This window comes from Ursus arctos, unplaced genomic scaffold (assembly GCF_023065955.2).
Source record: "Ursus arctos isolate Adak ecotype North America unplaced genomic scaffold, UrsArc2.0 scaffold_22, whole genome shotgun sequence".
NCBI lineage: Eukaryota > Metazoa > Chordata > Mammalia > Carnivora > Ursidae > Ursus > Ursus arctos.
The window spans coordinates 5,266,233-5,281,909 of record NW_026622897.1 but is presented as its reverse complement, the minus strand read 5'-3'; the positions used below and the strand labels follow the sequence as shown (position 1 = coordinate 5,281,909).

The following is a 15,677-nucleotide window of genomic DNA, read 5'->3' as shown; positions in this document are numbered from 1 at the left end:
GTCACCATTCTGTCCTCTTTGACCCATCATATCTGTGTGAACGCCCATCACTGTCTCCTAAGCCCTCGTCATCTCTTACGTGGAATATTTAGAGCCACCTAAGGAGAATTTCTGATGGCAGTTTTCTTTCTTTAGTCCCTCTTCTACACTACTGCCAGATGGACTTTGTAAAGCGTGTCTGTTTATGCCCCTTCCCTATTTAAAACTCTTGAGGATTCTCTCTGAAACTTTGTGTATAATGCACAAGGTCCTTCCTAATCTCATCTGTGCCTTCGTCTCCAGCTTGGTATCTTGCTGCTCTCCCACATGAATTCCTAAGTGCATGGAAATTAAAATATGGCTATTAAAACTCCAGAGCTGGTGCTCATGCAAACATGAGTTAAATGGGCAAAATTTTAAAATAGGCATAATACATTGCTTTCTTTAAGTTTCTGGTCCTAAGGAGTACCCTTAAGTGCCGTGTTGAACATTGTAATTCTTAGAGCCAGAGACTAGATTCATAATATTTGCCTAAAGTTGAAGCAAGTCATTTGCTCCGTATCTGTATTTCCTCTCTCAAATGGATGAGTGACCATCTTGTTTTGTATATAAAATTAGAAGCTGCGGGGGCACCCGGGTGGCTCAGTCAGTGAAGTATCTGCCTTCGGCTCAGGTCACAATCCCAAGATCCTGGGATTAAGACCCTCATCGGGCTCCCTGCTCAATGGGGAGCCTGCTTCTCCCGCTGCTCCTCCCCCTCCTTGTGCTGTCTCTGTCAAATAAATAAATAAAGTCTTAAATAATGATAATAATAATTAGAAGCTGCTTTTTAAACCCAGTAGGTGAGAGTACTTCATTTGTACATTAGCTGTCATTTACAATTTTTCACATGACATGTGACACTATGGTCTGTTCCATTTTTCTTTCAGAGTAATGTACTCTTTCTCTCAGGAATGTTTTTCTTTTCTAATTATTTCATTTATAATTCCAGGAAAGCAGGTAAATAATTTGGTGGATTCATCTAGTCATTTAGTTGGATGTCATGCACAAAGGTGAGCATAAAACTAGTTTCCATCATAGATACTTTGAATGCTCAGATTAAAAACATAAAGGATGTCTTTATGTTGCTAAAAGTATTTACTTATTTATATTTTACAGAACTGACGTGTCTGACAAGAATATGGCCACAGATCTTGGGAAAAAATTGGAAGAAATCACAGTTCCCTTCTCATTAGAGAGTATAGTTCCAACTAGCAAACCATTTGAAAGCCACAGGCGTGTGCTCTGTTTTGACAGCACTGCTTCTCCTGTGGCAAGTACACAGGGCACGAACCATAAGATGGTGTCCCAAAACAAAGAAAGGAATGACATTTCATTTCCTAATCTTGAGTCGCCCATTGTGTCCTCCACCTTAAAACCCCCTTCTAATAATGCTCTCAAAAGGGAGAGAGAGAGACCTCCTTTGCCTAAGATTTTATCTAAGTCAGAAACTGCCAATAGCCGACATACGACCATAAAAGAAACTCAGTCAGAAAAGAAAGTTTCACCAACAGAAATTGTACTTGAATCTTTCCATAAAGCAACAGCTAATAAGGAGAATGAATTATGCAGCGATGCTGAAAGGCAGAAAAATCCAGAAACTTCAAAACTGTCAAACGGACAGCAAAATGGTGGTTTACGGAATGAGAAAACCATAGCTTCACTGCAAGAACTAACCAAAAAACAAGGCACATCCTCAAATAGTAAAAATGTCATTTCAGTAGGTGCAAGTGTGAAGGATGCAAAACAGGAACAAACTAAATGTGCCAGTTCTCTGATTAACCCACTAACCAAACCTACCACGGAAGTGGGGCTGGAGGGTCCGTGGCAGAGCCCGGTAAATAGGCTCCCCGATAGCTCTGATGTGCCTGTCCCCCGGACATCAGGGGCAGGGGCAGGGGACAAACCTAAAGAGGAACCTAGAGATGGTATCAAGGTCCCCTGTAGTAGGCGTTTTGGTGAAGACAGTAGCACAGCCAAGGTAATGGTCCCTCCTGTCACCCCAGACTTGCCTGCCTGCAGCCCTGCCAGCGAGACAGGGAGCGAGAACAGTGTGAGCATGGCTGCCCACACGCTGATGATTCTCTCCAGAGCAGCCATCGCCAGGACCACCTCGACGACCCCTCTCAAAGACAATACGCAGCAGTTCCGAGCGTCTTCCCGGAGCACCACAAAAAAGCGGAAGATTGAGGAATTAGATGAACGTGAACGAACCTCTCGGGCTTCTAATAAAAATCTTGCAAATTCATCACTCCCAATGAAAAAGAAGAAAATTAAGGCAAGTTTGAAAGTCTTAATTTCAAAACCACACCTTTGCCCTTCCTTCAGTGCTCACATTAGAGATGTCAGCATTTTTGCCGCAGCTACCTAACTGAACGCTCTGGTCAAGACAGCTTTGAGTCTTGATTGACAATATGTTCTGTAGCAGTGTGTCTCAGCCAGTGTGGTGCTCAGAATTTGTCCAGGTGAAACGAAGCATTTGCAGAACAATTGCTAAGGTGTTGATTGATGAACCTCTTTCATGGGGAAAGGAGGTTTTTGCTTCTGTCGTGGTAGGACGCAAGTTTTTTGGGAGAATGGCATAGGCATGAAAGATTGGGAAGCCACTGTTGTGTGTGGAATTACCAAGTAAAAAATGGCTTTGCAAGTCCTACCTCTTGGGTTTGTTTGTTTTTTTTTTATCACCTGTCCTGCCAACTCTTCCATTGGCTCTTACGGACGTTAATATGTTGGAGCAGTGTAAAAGTTAAATTTACCTGTTTGTTTTTTTTTTCCTTTGGGCATGGCTATGTGCAGGAAGGCAATACAGGGATACCATTGGGAACCGAAACCCATTTTTCCTTAACCTGTTTTGTCCTTAGCCTGTTTAGCCTAAAACTGTTAGTAAATAAATTGGATAGAAAGAAAGGTGTTTAAAATGTCTTACAACGAGTTGGGTATCAGGGAAAGGTTCATGGCTTTGATGCCATGCAGGCCTGGGTCTGAACCCCACATCTCCTGCTTACTGGTTCTGTGATTGTGCTTAAGCCCGGAGCCTCTGGGGCTCAGCTGCATCCCTTGACATGAGGCCACCACATGTCTTACCTGAGGCTGGGAGGAGTAAACGTAGTGCTCATAAGATGCCCAGGCCGCACTCAGTGTGTGGACCTGGAACGGTACCTGTTAGCTGTAGTGAGGAAAGCTTCTGAGCCTTAGTATGGTTTGGGGAGAATGACCACCTTCATTGAAAGCATGGCCTGTCTTGTCTCAGCATTCACAAACTCTGAATTTGTCTAATGTCTTTTGCCCTAAACTAATGTTAAAGTACCACTGAAGTATAATTTATTAACTTTGAATTTATAAAATGTGTTCCTGCTTCTCTGTATAACTAAAATTCCAAGCAACTAAAAATTTTGGCAAATTTTAGTAGTATAGGAAGAACCTGATACAAGGTTCTAAGTGAAAGTTTTTTGGCCTTGTTTGAGTTCAATATGTTAACTTAGGTTTATTTTTTCTTTTTTTTTTTTTTTTCTTTTCTTTCTTTTCTTTTTTTATTTCTTTTTCTTTTTCTTCCCCCCCCCCTTTTTTTTTTGACAGAAAAAGAAGCTACCCAGTTCATTTCCAGCTGGAATGGATGTGGACAAATTTTTGTTATCATTGCATTATGATGAGTAAACATTCTGAACATAAGAGAACAGTAGCTGTTTAAACTCGTATCCCTTAAACTATGAGTGTAGGGAATGAGATACTGACAGAACCTAAAAGCATGACCTGCACTTTCCTTGTACTGAAATTTCACTTTATATCTGAATCATGCTGTTTCTGAAGCAGCTTCCTAGTTTGTAAATAGATTCACCTGGTATATTTTTTATTTTAGAAAAACCATTTGCAGAAATGTAAGTAAAGCCAATCTGCAAAACTGTATAGCTCTGACAATTACGTATTGTAAATATTGTATAAGTCTTGTTGAAATAGAGGTTAAATCAATCTAGTATTCTTACATTGTGTTTTTTGACTTCTTGTGATCCCTAACTGAGGCTTATTCATCTGGGGTAGTTTCTCTTTCTGGGGGGAAAATGATGCTTTTCCTTATAAAATTGCCTTCAGTGACTGTCGCACAAGACATTTAAAGACCCCCACAAAGTAGTACGGAGGCGATGACAACCTCAATTGGTGGTGGAGTGATCAGAAATGAACAATGTAGGTTTTTCCTAGAGTGAATACTTTATTAACCCTTCTTATAATTGCAGTAAAGATTATATTCCTGAAATTTTACACTTTAATGTGTTTCTCCTGGTTGTTCCAGTCTCTTTGTTTTAAAGAGAGAATTTTGTAAACCATTTTTGAGTGTTCTGATCTTTTGTTTATAACTTTTAGGATCTTTTACAGAACTTTAATGTTTAGACTATTGAGCCATACAGACTTTATGTAGTAGTTGAGATTTCTTGGTATGTATATACTTTTTCCCATATACTGGGGATTTGAAGAATTGCACTAATTCATAGAACTTCGTACATAGTAGTGACCAGTGCACATTTAATTTAAATCTTGTATTCTATGTTAAAGCTTGTGTGGAGGATTATCTTCTGGTATCCTTTTAGAAAGCCATGTCCATCATAAGATGTAAAAAGAGAAATCATAGTTTTATATTTTAACTTAGTATCTCCTAAAATGGGCTGTGTTAAGTAACTATATCTATTCTTAGATATAGTGCATTGTCTCTGTGCCCCTAAGGTGTTACAAAGAGTTACTCTCAAAAAGTCCTTAAGGAGAATGAAAGAGGTGCCTTCTCTGTATCAGACTCACACACATCAGTCAAGTGGAAAAATTGGTTTAAACCTTTAAATGAGAACAGAAATTATCATTAATATCTGACCGATTGTGCCTAGATTAAAGTATATTCTCTTAAGTGCTTTCTGTTTGGTTAAATATCAGTATATCAAGGATTTTTTCTACAGGTGTATATGTTGTTAATGGGTCATTTCCCTCAGCCTTTTTTTTTTATACTGGGCCTTTAAAAAACGAAATCCATCCTACTCCTATTTCTCAGTGTGGAAATCACGTCGTAATTGCTGAACCTTACTGCAGAAATATGTCTTGTTAAAAATTTCTATGATATGGCGGTGGTCTATTCCTGAGGAACTACATATCATACACGTAATGTTTATTTAACGCAACTTGATACTGTACTACAGTTAGGTTTGAATAAATATTTTCATTAATTGCAAAAGTTTGAATTACTTTATATTGGGAGTCACTCATGTAGATACTTTCATTAAATTCCTTTGCAAGTCACTTTTTCAGAAGTTCACATAGTGTTGGAAAACAGATTTTCTTCTCATTCAATTAATATAAAATAGGTGCTAATTACTAAGAAGTCCTACACAAATAAAGTTAAGTTCACTTTATTCAAGATTCTTAGGCACTAGCCAGGAGCCACTCGATATGGTCCAAAAACAACTTACATACTTGAAGCTTTCATTGATGTTCAAGAGCAAAGCCATAATCCCCTTTTCACCTTAAAAGTCCAAATGTCCTGGACATAATTGTACTGTATACCCGGTAACCTATTTTAACAGATGCCCAGGGACTGCATCTCAGGTCAGAGTATAGACACCATAAACAACTTGTGGCTACTTTTATAACTACATGTAAGGATCTACTCTTTATTTGGGACATTATTTAATGGCTAATGCCCTCAACATGTGTCAAATCTGGGAATTTTTGTAATCGAAATATTTGATTATTTTAGCTTGGATATTGGTAGAATTTTTTAGTAGTATGTTGAAACATCTGTCAGCACTCAGCCAAAGGCTAGATGTCCTGACTCATAAGGAGAGTAAGATGGAACCTTCAATAAGGAGTCATTTCAAATGCTTGTTACTATGTATTTTGCATTCATTATTTCTCAAGCCACCATCTTTTGGCCACAGGTTTAACCTCTTGAAATTCTGTATCAAGTTTTGACTTTATTATTAGATATTTTCTTTTAATAGACTTTTTTTCCTTTTATAAATATTAACATTTGGCATACTTTTTTCCTACATACTTAAACTGCAAATACAACTTCCTAATGCTTTTTTCACTTCAAATAATATCAAGCATTTTCCAGTTTTTTATATATTATAAAGAAAACCGTGTGACATTGAGTCGTTTTAATTTATGAATGAATAAAAAGCTTAGAAAGTCTAAAAAAAAAAAAAAAGCACTGACAGATTTGTAACCAAATAGCTGTTTATGTTATCATTTGTTTCCTTAGGAGACATTTTAGAGGGTGGAATTACCAAATTAAAAACTTAGTATACATCATTTTAAGGATCTCAGTAGGTTTTGCCAAATTCTTGCAGAAAATATTTTTCAGTTTACATTCCTGCCAGCAAATTATCATTTCTGCCATAGCATATGCGTATCACTTACCAAAGATACGGTGAAAGACGTCATCACTGGTTCCTAGGCTTTTATTTCTTAATTTATTAAAATTAGTTAGCTCCCAGCCATATAAAATTTGTTTTGATATCTGGTGTGAAGTAAAGATCAGAGTATATTTTTTCCCTAAACATTTAACCACTTGACTGGGTATAACTGATCAATAAGGTTTTTCTCTTCACACACATTTATTTAAAATGTCTCTCAGTTATTCTGTACTGACTCACAACCTCTTGTTCACAAATCTAAAATTCAAAAGGTTCTAACAACCAATTTTTCTCCCTAAGTTTAGCATCAGAATTACTTAATGGCAAAACCTGACCTGATTTGATAGGAGGCTACATGAATCTTTATCTCATTTGGTGGGGATATTCATATTTTATTACTAGAAAAGTAGTAATGTGCTAATTAAAATGCGCTATTTGAGATTCAACAGGGTGTATATGATATATACATCATGTTATTTTTTAAGAATCCTAAATATTCTGAATCCTGAAACCCAGCTAACCGTAAAGGTATAGGACCAAAGACTTTGAACCTGTATTAAATTTATACGTCTATACATATACTGTAGTATGTAGATTATTTTGTGCCACTGATCAGATCATTATGGTTTTGTGTCCACTGTAACTATTCTTAAATTCCAAGTATTCACTTCTTCCATGCTTCTTGATTACAAACTTTTTAGAGTCACATGTTTTATTTTGAATTAAAATTCTTTTGGAATATTCATTTGAAGTACATTAACCGTATAAGTTAACTGATCCTGAAAGAAGCAAATGGTATAAGGGCAATATGGTGAGTATCCGTAGCTTTGTAGTTACTACGCTAACGTTACAACTTCCTTGCTAAACTGGATATTTTGTTGTTTGTTGTATTCTTAACTCTTCTGTTTTTGTAACTGGTTATTGTTTTTTTAGTTAGTGTAAAAGTTTTATGGAAGCACAACATAGAAAAGGTGCACCAGCTGTGACGTTCACAGGTCAGTGGATTTTCTAAAAGTACATACATCCACTTAGTGCCCCAGATCAAGACGGGCACATAACCCGTACCCCAGAATGCCCTCCTGCTTCCTCTAGTACTGCTAACTCCACAGTTTTGACTTTGTTTTGACAGTATGAATGTATTCATGCAGAATGTAGTCTTTTGTAACTTTTGCTCAGCATTGCAAGACACACACCGCCCCCCCCCCCGTGTATGTAATTCGGATGTCCTCTTCAATGCTACGTGTTTTTTCATTGTGTTTCTCCATGTTGAATTATACCACAGTTAATCCATTTTATAATCGATGACCATTTATTTTCGGTTTGGGGCTGTTAGAACTGTGAATATATTCGTACATTTTTGGGTGAATGTATTGTACTCTGTTGGATCTATATTGGGTAGGGTTGCTGGCTCTTAGGGTCGCATATATCCAACCCTATTCAGATTTTTCAGTTGTCCAGAGTGGTCTTACCAAATCCTACTACTGCCAACAGTGTAAGGAGAGTTCCATTTGTTTTACGTCACTGTCAGTACTTGATATTTTCATTTTAGCCATTTTGGCGGTGTATATTGGCGTTATACTGCAATTTTACTTCAGTTCTTCCTGATAGAACTGAACACTATTTCATATGCTTATTGGCCGTTTGGATAACGGGTCTCCTTTTGTGGAGGATCTGTTCCGTGTCTTTTGGCCACTTTTGTATTGAGTCATCTGCCTTTTTTCTTACTGATATGTACATGTTCTTTTTGTGTTCTAGAAACAAGTCCTATTTCAAATGGATATCTGATGTCTGAATGTTTTACCATGTTTTTCTTCTAGCAGTTTTATCGTTCAACCTTTTGTATTTTGATTGATCATCCAATTAACCCAGCACCATTATTGAGAAAGACTTTCCTTTCCCAAATACACTGCACTGTGACCACTCTCCTGAGCTGGTCAACTATGTACGTGTGAGCTTGCTTCTGGACACTGATCTGTTCCATTGGTCGACTTTTTTTTTTTTAATTGAAGTGTAATTAACATACGATGTTATGTTAGTTTCGGGTATACAATATATTCCGCAGTTCTACACATGACGTGGTGCTCGGCACAAAGAAGGTAGTCACCATCTGTCACCGAACATCGTTATTACAATATCATTAACTGTATTTCTTCTGCTGTACTTTTCATCTCCGTGACTTATTTTATAACCAGAAGTTTGTACCATTGGTCTACATTTTAAAGATGTGCCGGTAACACACCATCTTAATGACTGCAGGAAATCTCTTTGTTTTAGGTTTTATTTTATATTTGAGCCACTTACTAAGTGAGCTCTATTAGAACTAATGGCTTTCCTGATAGTTTTTATTTACTAAAGATGTATCCTCTCTAAATAATTACTTTCTAGTTTCATTTCTTACTCTGGCGATTAGCACTTCAGGTACAACTAATAATGATCAAAGTAGGCTTCCATGTCTTAGTCCTCATTTTAATGAGAATGTGAAGTACAGTTTTGCATCTTGTTTGCCGTGTGTGAAGAATACATCAGTAGTATCTGTTCAACTTAATTAGCTGCTCTTCTAACATCAATTTAAATATTTTTATTAAATCCACAAATTTTTTATATTAATAATTCTAATATGTGCTTTGCAATCTTACTGATTTCTTTATAACTGAATTTGATTTGTCAACATTTTATTTAAATGTTTACTTCTGTTGAGATTGATTTCAAGCTTATGCCGTTTTTTTTCATTGAATTTGGAGCTTACCATCTGAATATTGGAATAGTTACTAAATAGTGCTTGTTTGAGGATTCACGTGATGGCTAAGACCGTATATGCAGAGCATTTACGTCAATGTCCGGAACATACGCATTTTCACGACTAGCTGCCGGTGCTGGTTTTTATTTCTGTATTCTGCACAGACTATTTAGAATGGGAACTAACTCTTCCTGAAACTAAATCCCCACGAAATCATCCAGGCCGGCAGCTTTTGCAGCAGCAATTTAGGTTTTTTTCCCCCAAAAGTTCTTCAAAGAGGCTGATTGGTCTAATCAGACTCTGAGCTTTTTTCTGAATTAAATATATTTTTCCCCTAAATCTTGCTCGTTCCCTTTAGAGACTAATTTTCTGGCAAAATCACCTGTTACATTTAACAATTGTATACTTTTCTGACTGATTTGTCATTTACTTAATGTTTGCTTTTTTCCTCAGAGTTGTTTTTCATGTTTAAGTTCTTAAATTGAATGAAGAGTTATCTGCCTTTTTTTCCTTTTAAAACTATGTAAGCATTTAATTAAGGCTATGAATTTAGTGCTGATTTCACTTTAAGACCCCGAAATTTGGAGGATGGGGTAAGTACTTTCATTTTGTTTCATTATATTTTTTGTATGTTTAACTTAATTACTTAGAATAAAGTAGCATGCTAATTTTATTTATTTTTTTGCTTAAAATTTGTTTTTATGATTCCGGTAAAATGATTAGTCGATATTTCTGTAAATCTTGCATGGATGCTTAAAAACCAATACTCTGTTTATAAAGATACTAGGTTTGATACTTAATTTTATACTATCCCATCTAACTTTTTTGACACTTTTGTCATAAACCTTCACTTTCTCATTATTACTATCTTGGCCGTAGTTTCTGCTTCACTTGTTTTAGTATTGCTCAGGGCATAGTCTGTAACTGTCATAACTGCATTTTTTTCAGCTTTATTGAGTTAAAATTGGTGACTAGGCTTGTTCAGATATCTAAAGTGTGCGTCACAAGTGGATCTACGTACATCGTGGAAGGGTTCCTCCCATCGCGTTAGTAAACACCCAGCACCTCACATTTTCCTCTGTTGGCTGTGTGTGTGACGGGAGTTCTCGGCACATTTCAGTTCTATATGACAGTATAATCAGCTGTAGTCACCACATAATACATTAGACCCTCAGACTTCGTTCATCTTAGAGCTAAAATTTTGTACCCTTTTATAACATCTCCCTGCTTCCTCCGCCACCACTCCCCAGACTCGGGCCCCTGGCAACTACTTTCCTACTCTGTTTCTTGGAGTTTGACTTTTTTTTTTTTTCTTTTTTCTTAGATTCTGTGTATAAGTGAAACCATGCTATATTTGTCTTTCTCTGGCTTATTCACTAAGCAAAATGCCCTCGAGATCCGTCCAGGTTGTTGCAAATGCAGAATGTCTTTCTCATGGCTGAGTAATCCTCCAGTGCATACATTTACCACCTCTTCTTTATCTTGTTCATCTGTCGACGGTCACCTGGGTGTTCCCACGTCGTAGCTGCTGTGAGCTGATGAAGCGCAGTGAACGTGGAAATACACGTGTCTTTTCACGGTCTGCTTTTCACTTCCTTGGGGTATAACGACACACATACATACATGCACACCTGTATCCACAAGCAGGACGGCTGGATCGTATTTTTTCTGGTTTTCTTGAATTTTTGAGGAAACTCCATGCTGTTTTCTGTAATGATGGCACCAGTTTACGTTCCCACCACCAGTGCACGAAGGTTCTCTCCACACCCTTGCCTATGCTTTTGTCTTTGATGACGGCCTTTCTAATAGGTGTGAGGTGGTATGTCATTGTCGTTTTGGTTTGCATTTCCCGGATGACTACTGACGTTGAGTAGCCTTTTCATGGACCTGCGGGGCATTTATAGGTCTTCCTTGGAAAAATGTCTATTCTTATCCTCTGCCCAACTTTTAGTTCGATTGTTTGGTTTTTTGCTGTTGAGTTATGTGAGGTTTTTTTGACATTATCCACTTATCAGAAAAATGGTTTGTAGATATTCTCTCCCATCCCATACGTTGTCTTTTCTCTTTGCTGATGGTTTCTTTGGCTGTGCAGAAGCTGTTTAGTTTGATAAAGGCCCATTTGTTTGCTTTTGATATTGGTATCAAATTCAAAGAAACCATCGCCAAGATCCATGTCAAGTAGGTCACTTTCTATGTATTCTTCTAGAGCTTTATGGTTTCAGGTCTTAAATTTCAGTTTTTAGTCCATTTTGAGTTAATTTTTGTGTATGGTGTAGGATAGGGGTCTAGTTTCACTCTTTGGCGTGTACCTATCTGGTTTTCCCAATACCATTCATTGAAGAAACTGTCCTTCCTCCTTTTTATGTTTTTGGTTCCTTTGTCCTAAATTAACTGATTATGTGTTGCATAGATTTATTTCTAGGCCTCTATTCTACTGATCTGTGTGTCTGTTGTATGCCAGTACTATACTGTTCTGATTCCTAGAGCTTTATTTGAAGTCAGGAAGTGTGATTCCTCCAGCTTTGTTCCTCTTAAACTCGCTGTGGCTATTCGGGGTTTTTTGTAGTTCCATACAAAGTTTAGGATTGTTTATTTCCATGAAAAATGCCATTGAAATTTTGATAAGGATTGCAGTGATCTCTTGAGTACTATGGACATTTAAATCATATTAATTCTTCCAGTCCGTCACCATGGAATCTCTTTCCATTTGGTTCTTCTTTAGTTTCTTCCATAAAAACCTTTATCAGTGTACAGATCTTTCACCTCCCTGACAAAATTTATTACTAGATACTTTATTCTTTTTTGTTTTGTTTTTTTTTAAAGATTTTATTTATTTATTTGACAGAGATAGAGACAGCCAGCGAGAGAGGGAACACAAGCAGTGGGAGTGGGAGAGGAAGAAGCAGGCTCATAGCGGAAGAGCCTGATGTGGGGCTCGATCCCAGAACGCCGGCATCACGCCCTGAGCCGAAGGCAGACGCTTAACCGCTGTGCCACCCAGGCGCCCCGTCTTTTTTGATGAAATTGTAAATGGGATTATTTACTTAATGTCTCTGTTAGTACGTTGTTAGTGTATATAAGTGCAGCTTATGTCCTACAACTTTATAAATTCGTTTATTATAGTTTTAACGGGTTTTTTTGGTCGAGTCTTTAGGGTGTTCTATGTATCGTATTACATCATCTGCAGGTAGAAGCAGTTTTATTTCCTTTCTGATTTGGATGCTTTTTATTTCTTTTCCTTACCTAATTCTCTGGCTAGGACCTCCAGTTTATTGGTGAAAGTGGGCGTCGTTGTCTTGTTCCTAATCTTAGGGGGAAAACGTTCAGCTTTTCAACCATTATTGAAAGTATGTTAGCTGTGGGCTTCTCATAGATGAGCTTTATTTTGTTCAGGTACATTCTTTCTGTATCCAGTATGTTCGGAGTTATTATCATGCATAGATTTTTAATTTTGTCAAATGCTTTTTTTTTCATCTATAGAGATGGTCATATGATTTTTACATTTTATTAAATGATGTATCACATTAATGTGCTGTAGAATTTGGTTTGCTAGTATGTTGTTCAGGCTTTTTGCAGCTGTGTTCATCAGGAATACTAGCTGGTAATTTTCTTTTTCTGTATTGTCTTTGTCCAGTTTTGGTATCAGGGTAATGCTGTCCTCATAAATTGATTTTGGAATTGTTCCCTCTTTTTTTTTTTTTTTTTTTGAGAGAGCACTAGAGAGCAAGAGAGTACACACAAGTGAGGGTTAGAGGGAGAGGGACAAGGAGACACTCTGCTGAGCGGGGAGCCCAACAGGGGCCTCGATTTCAGGACCCTGGGATCATGACCTGAGCTTCAGGCAGTCGCTTAACCAACTGAGCCACCCAGGCGCCCCCTCTTCTTCTGTTTAAATGTTTGATGGAATTAACCAGTGAAGCTTGTCTGGTCCTGGACTTCATTGTGTGAGGTTTTTGATTACTGATTCAATGTCCTTACTATTAATTGTTTGTTCAGATATTCTGTTTCTTCATGATTCCGTCTTGGTAGGTTGTATGTTTCTAGAAACTTAGCCATTTCTTCTGGGTTCTCCAATTTGTTGGTAGTTCAGTGTAGTCTCCTGTTATCCTGTGTATTTGTGTGGAATTCATGTTATGTCTCCTCCTTCATTTATACTTCTGTTTGAGTTCTCTTAGTTTTGTTCTGATTTTAATATATGTGCTGCCAAAGCAAATTCTTTTATTTCCTTGCTAAGTCTAGCTAATGGTTTTTCTGTTTTTGCCTTTAAAAAAGATCAGTTCTTAACTCTATTGGTCTTTTCTATTGTCATTTTAGTCTCCCATTTCTTTCCACTGTGGTCTTTGTTATTTCCTTTTTTAACTAACTTAGGGCTTGGTTTTTTTTCTTCCTTTTCTAGTTCCTCGAGCTGTAGTTCGTGTGTTTGAGATTATTTGAGATCTTTCTTGATTTGTAACGTGAGCATTTATCACTGTGAACCTCCCTATTAGAATTGCTTTTGCTGCATCCCATAAGTTCTGGTATGTTGTATTTCCATTTTCATTTGTGTCCACATTTTTTTAAAGATTTTATTTTTAAGCAATCTCGGTACCCAACATGGGGCTCAAACTCACAGCCCGGAAATCAAGAGTCACGTGCTCTGCTGACTGAGCCAGCCAGGCACCCGTGTCAATACTTGGTGTATTCGTCTTTCGATTTCTTCTTTGACCCGTTGATTATCGGTAGCATGTTTTTAACCTCCATGTATTTGTGAATTTTCCACTTTTTCTTCTTATAATTGATTTCTAGTTTTATACCACTGTTAGAAAAGTTTGCTAGATATGATTTCAGTCACCTTAAACTTAAAAGATTTCTTTTGTGGCCTAACCTATGATCTCTCTTGGGTGGTGTTCCATATGCACTCACGATGAATGTGTATTCTGTCGGATGGGATGTTCTGTAAGTATCTGAGTCCATCTGGGTTGACCTGTTAATCAAGTCCAATGTTCCCATACTGATTTTCTGGATGATCTCCCCATTGTAACAGGTGGAACACTGAAGTCCCCTACTGTTGTATTATGCTCCTGTGTTGGGTGTGTATGTATTTGAAATTGTTTAACCTCCTGTTGGATTGCCCCCCACCTTCTTTATATCTTATACAGTTTTTGTCTTAAAGTCTATTTTGTCCAATGCAAATACAGCTATCCTTTCTTCGGCCCCCATACACGGAAAGTCTGTTTCCAACCCTTCACTTTGAATCTGTGTATCCTTGAAGCTGAAGTGAATCCCTGGCAGGCAGCTTATAGTCTTTAGTTCTCCATTCAGCTGCTCTGTGTCTTTTGATTGGAGAATTTAGTTCATTTGTATGTAAAGTTACTATTTACAGTTATGGCCATTTTGTTAATTGTTCTCTGGCTGTTTTGTAATTCCTTTGTTTCCTTCATCTCTTGTTCTCTTCCTTTGTGATTTGATAGTTTTTTGTGGTTGGCATCCTTAGATTCCGTTCTATCTTCTGAGTATATATTGTAGGTTTTTGTTTCGTGGTTACCATGAGGCTTATAGAAGACGTAATTTTTAACAAATAACTTCAAAAAAAACTAATTTTAAACACATACAAACACTACACTTTTACACTTCCCTACCACACTGGTTTTGATGTCACAATTTATGTATATTTTTACCTTGCACATCCATTAAAAATTTTTGTAGTTAAACTTATTTTTAGTATTTTTGTCTTTTAACCTTCACACTAGAGTTGTGATTTGCCCACTACCATTACAACCTGAGAGTATTCTGAGTTTGACCATGTATTTGTCTTTATCAGGGACACTTAAACTTTTGAATGTCTCCTTGTTACTAATTAGCGTCCTTTCCTTTCAGGTTGAAGAAGTCCCTTTAACATTCCTTGTAAGACTGGCCTAGTGGTGAGGAACTCCTTCAGCTCTTGCTTGTCTGGAAAACTCTCTCATTCAAATCTAAAGAACAACGTTGCTGGGTAAAGTATTGGTTGGCATTTTCTTTTCTTTCAGCACTTTGAATATATCCTGCGACTCTCTTCAGGCCCGCAGACTTTGCTGAAAACCCTGTGCTAGTCTTAAGGGATTTCCCTTGTAGGTAACAAGTCATCTTTTCTCTTGCTGCTTCTAAGATTCTCTCCCTGGCTTTAGCTTGTGCAAATTTAATTATAAGGTTGGGCTATTGGGGATTCATCTTTCTTGGAACTCTCTGGGCTCCCTGGATCTGGATTTCTGTTTGTTTCCCCAGGTTAGAGAAATGTTCAGCCATTATTTCTTTGAATAAGCTTTCTGCCCCTTTCTGTCTTCTCCTTTTGGGACCCCAGTAATGCAGATATTTGTCCACTTGATGTTGACATCTAAGTGCTTTAAGTCCCCTTCGTCTGTCTCCTCTGCTGATTGGATGAGATTCACCATCCTGATCTCATGGATCCTTTCTTCCACGTCGTAAAGTCTGACTCCTCCTTAAGTATTCAGTTCAGTTACTGTATTTTTCAGCTCTGATTTCTCTTTGGTACTTCTGTCTTTTCTCTTTTGAAA

General features: G+C 37.4%; 1 protein-coding gene across 5 annotated transcripts in view; it reads left to right on the top strand.

The window, feature by feature from the left end:
* LOC113260099 (protein NPAT) overlaps positions 1-5,227 on the top strand; it is a 51,137-nt gene extending 45,910 nt beyond the window's left edge. For 3 of the 5 annotated variants that reach the window (XM_026505823.4, XM_044386694.3, XM_044386695.3), the window contains 3 exons: positions 971-1,031; positions 1,138-2,296; positions 3,595-5,227. In XM_026505823.4, coding sequence (XP_026361608.2) covers positions 971-1,031; positions 1,138-2,296; positions 3,595-3,672 — 1,298 coding nt within the window. In that variant the 3' untranslated portion in view covers positions 3,673-5,227. The remainder of the gene's footprint in view (positions 1-970; positions 1,032-1,137; positions 2,297-3,594) is intronic. The other 2 variants (XM_048217210.2, XM_044386693.3) reach the window with 1 other exon arrangement.
* Positions 5,228-15,677: the final 10,450 nt, after the last annotated feature.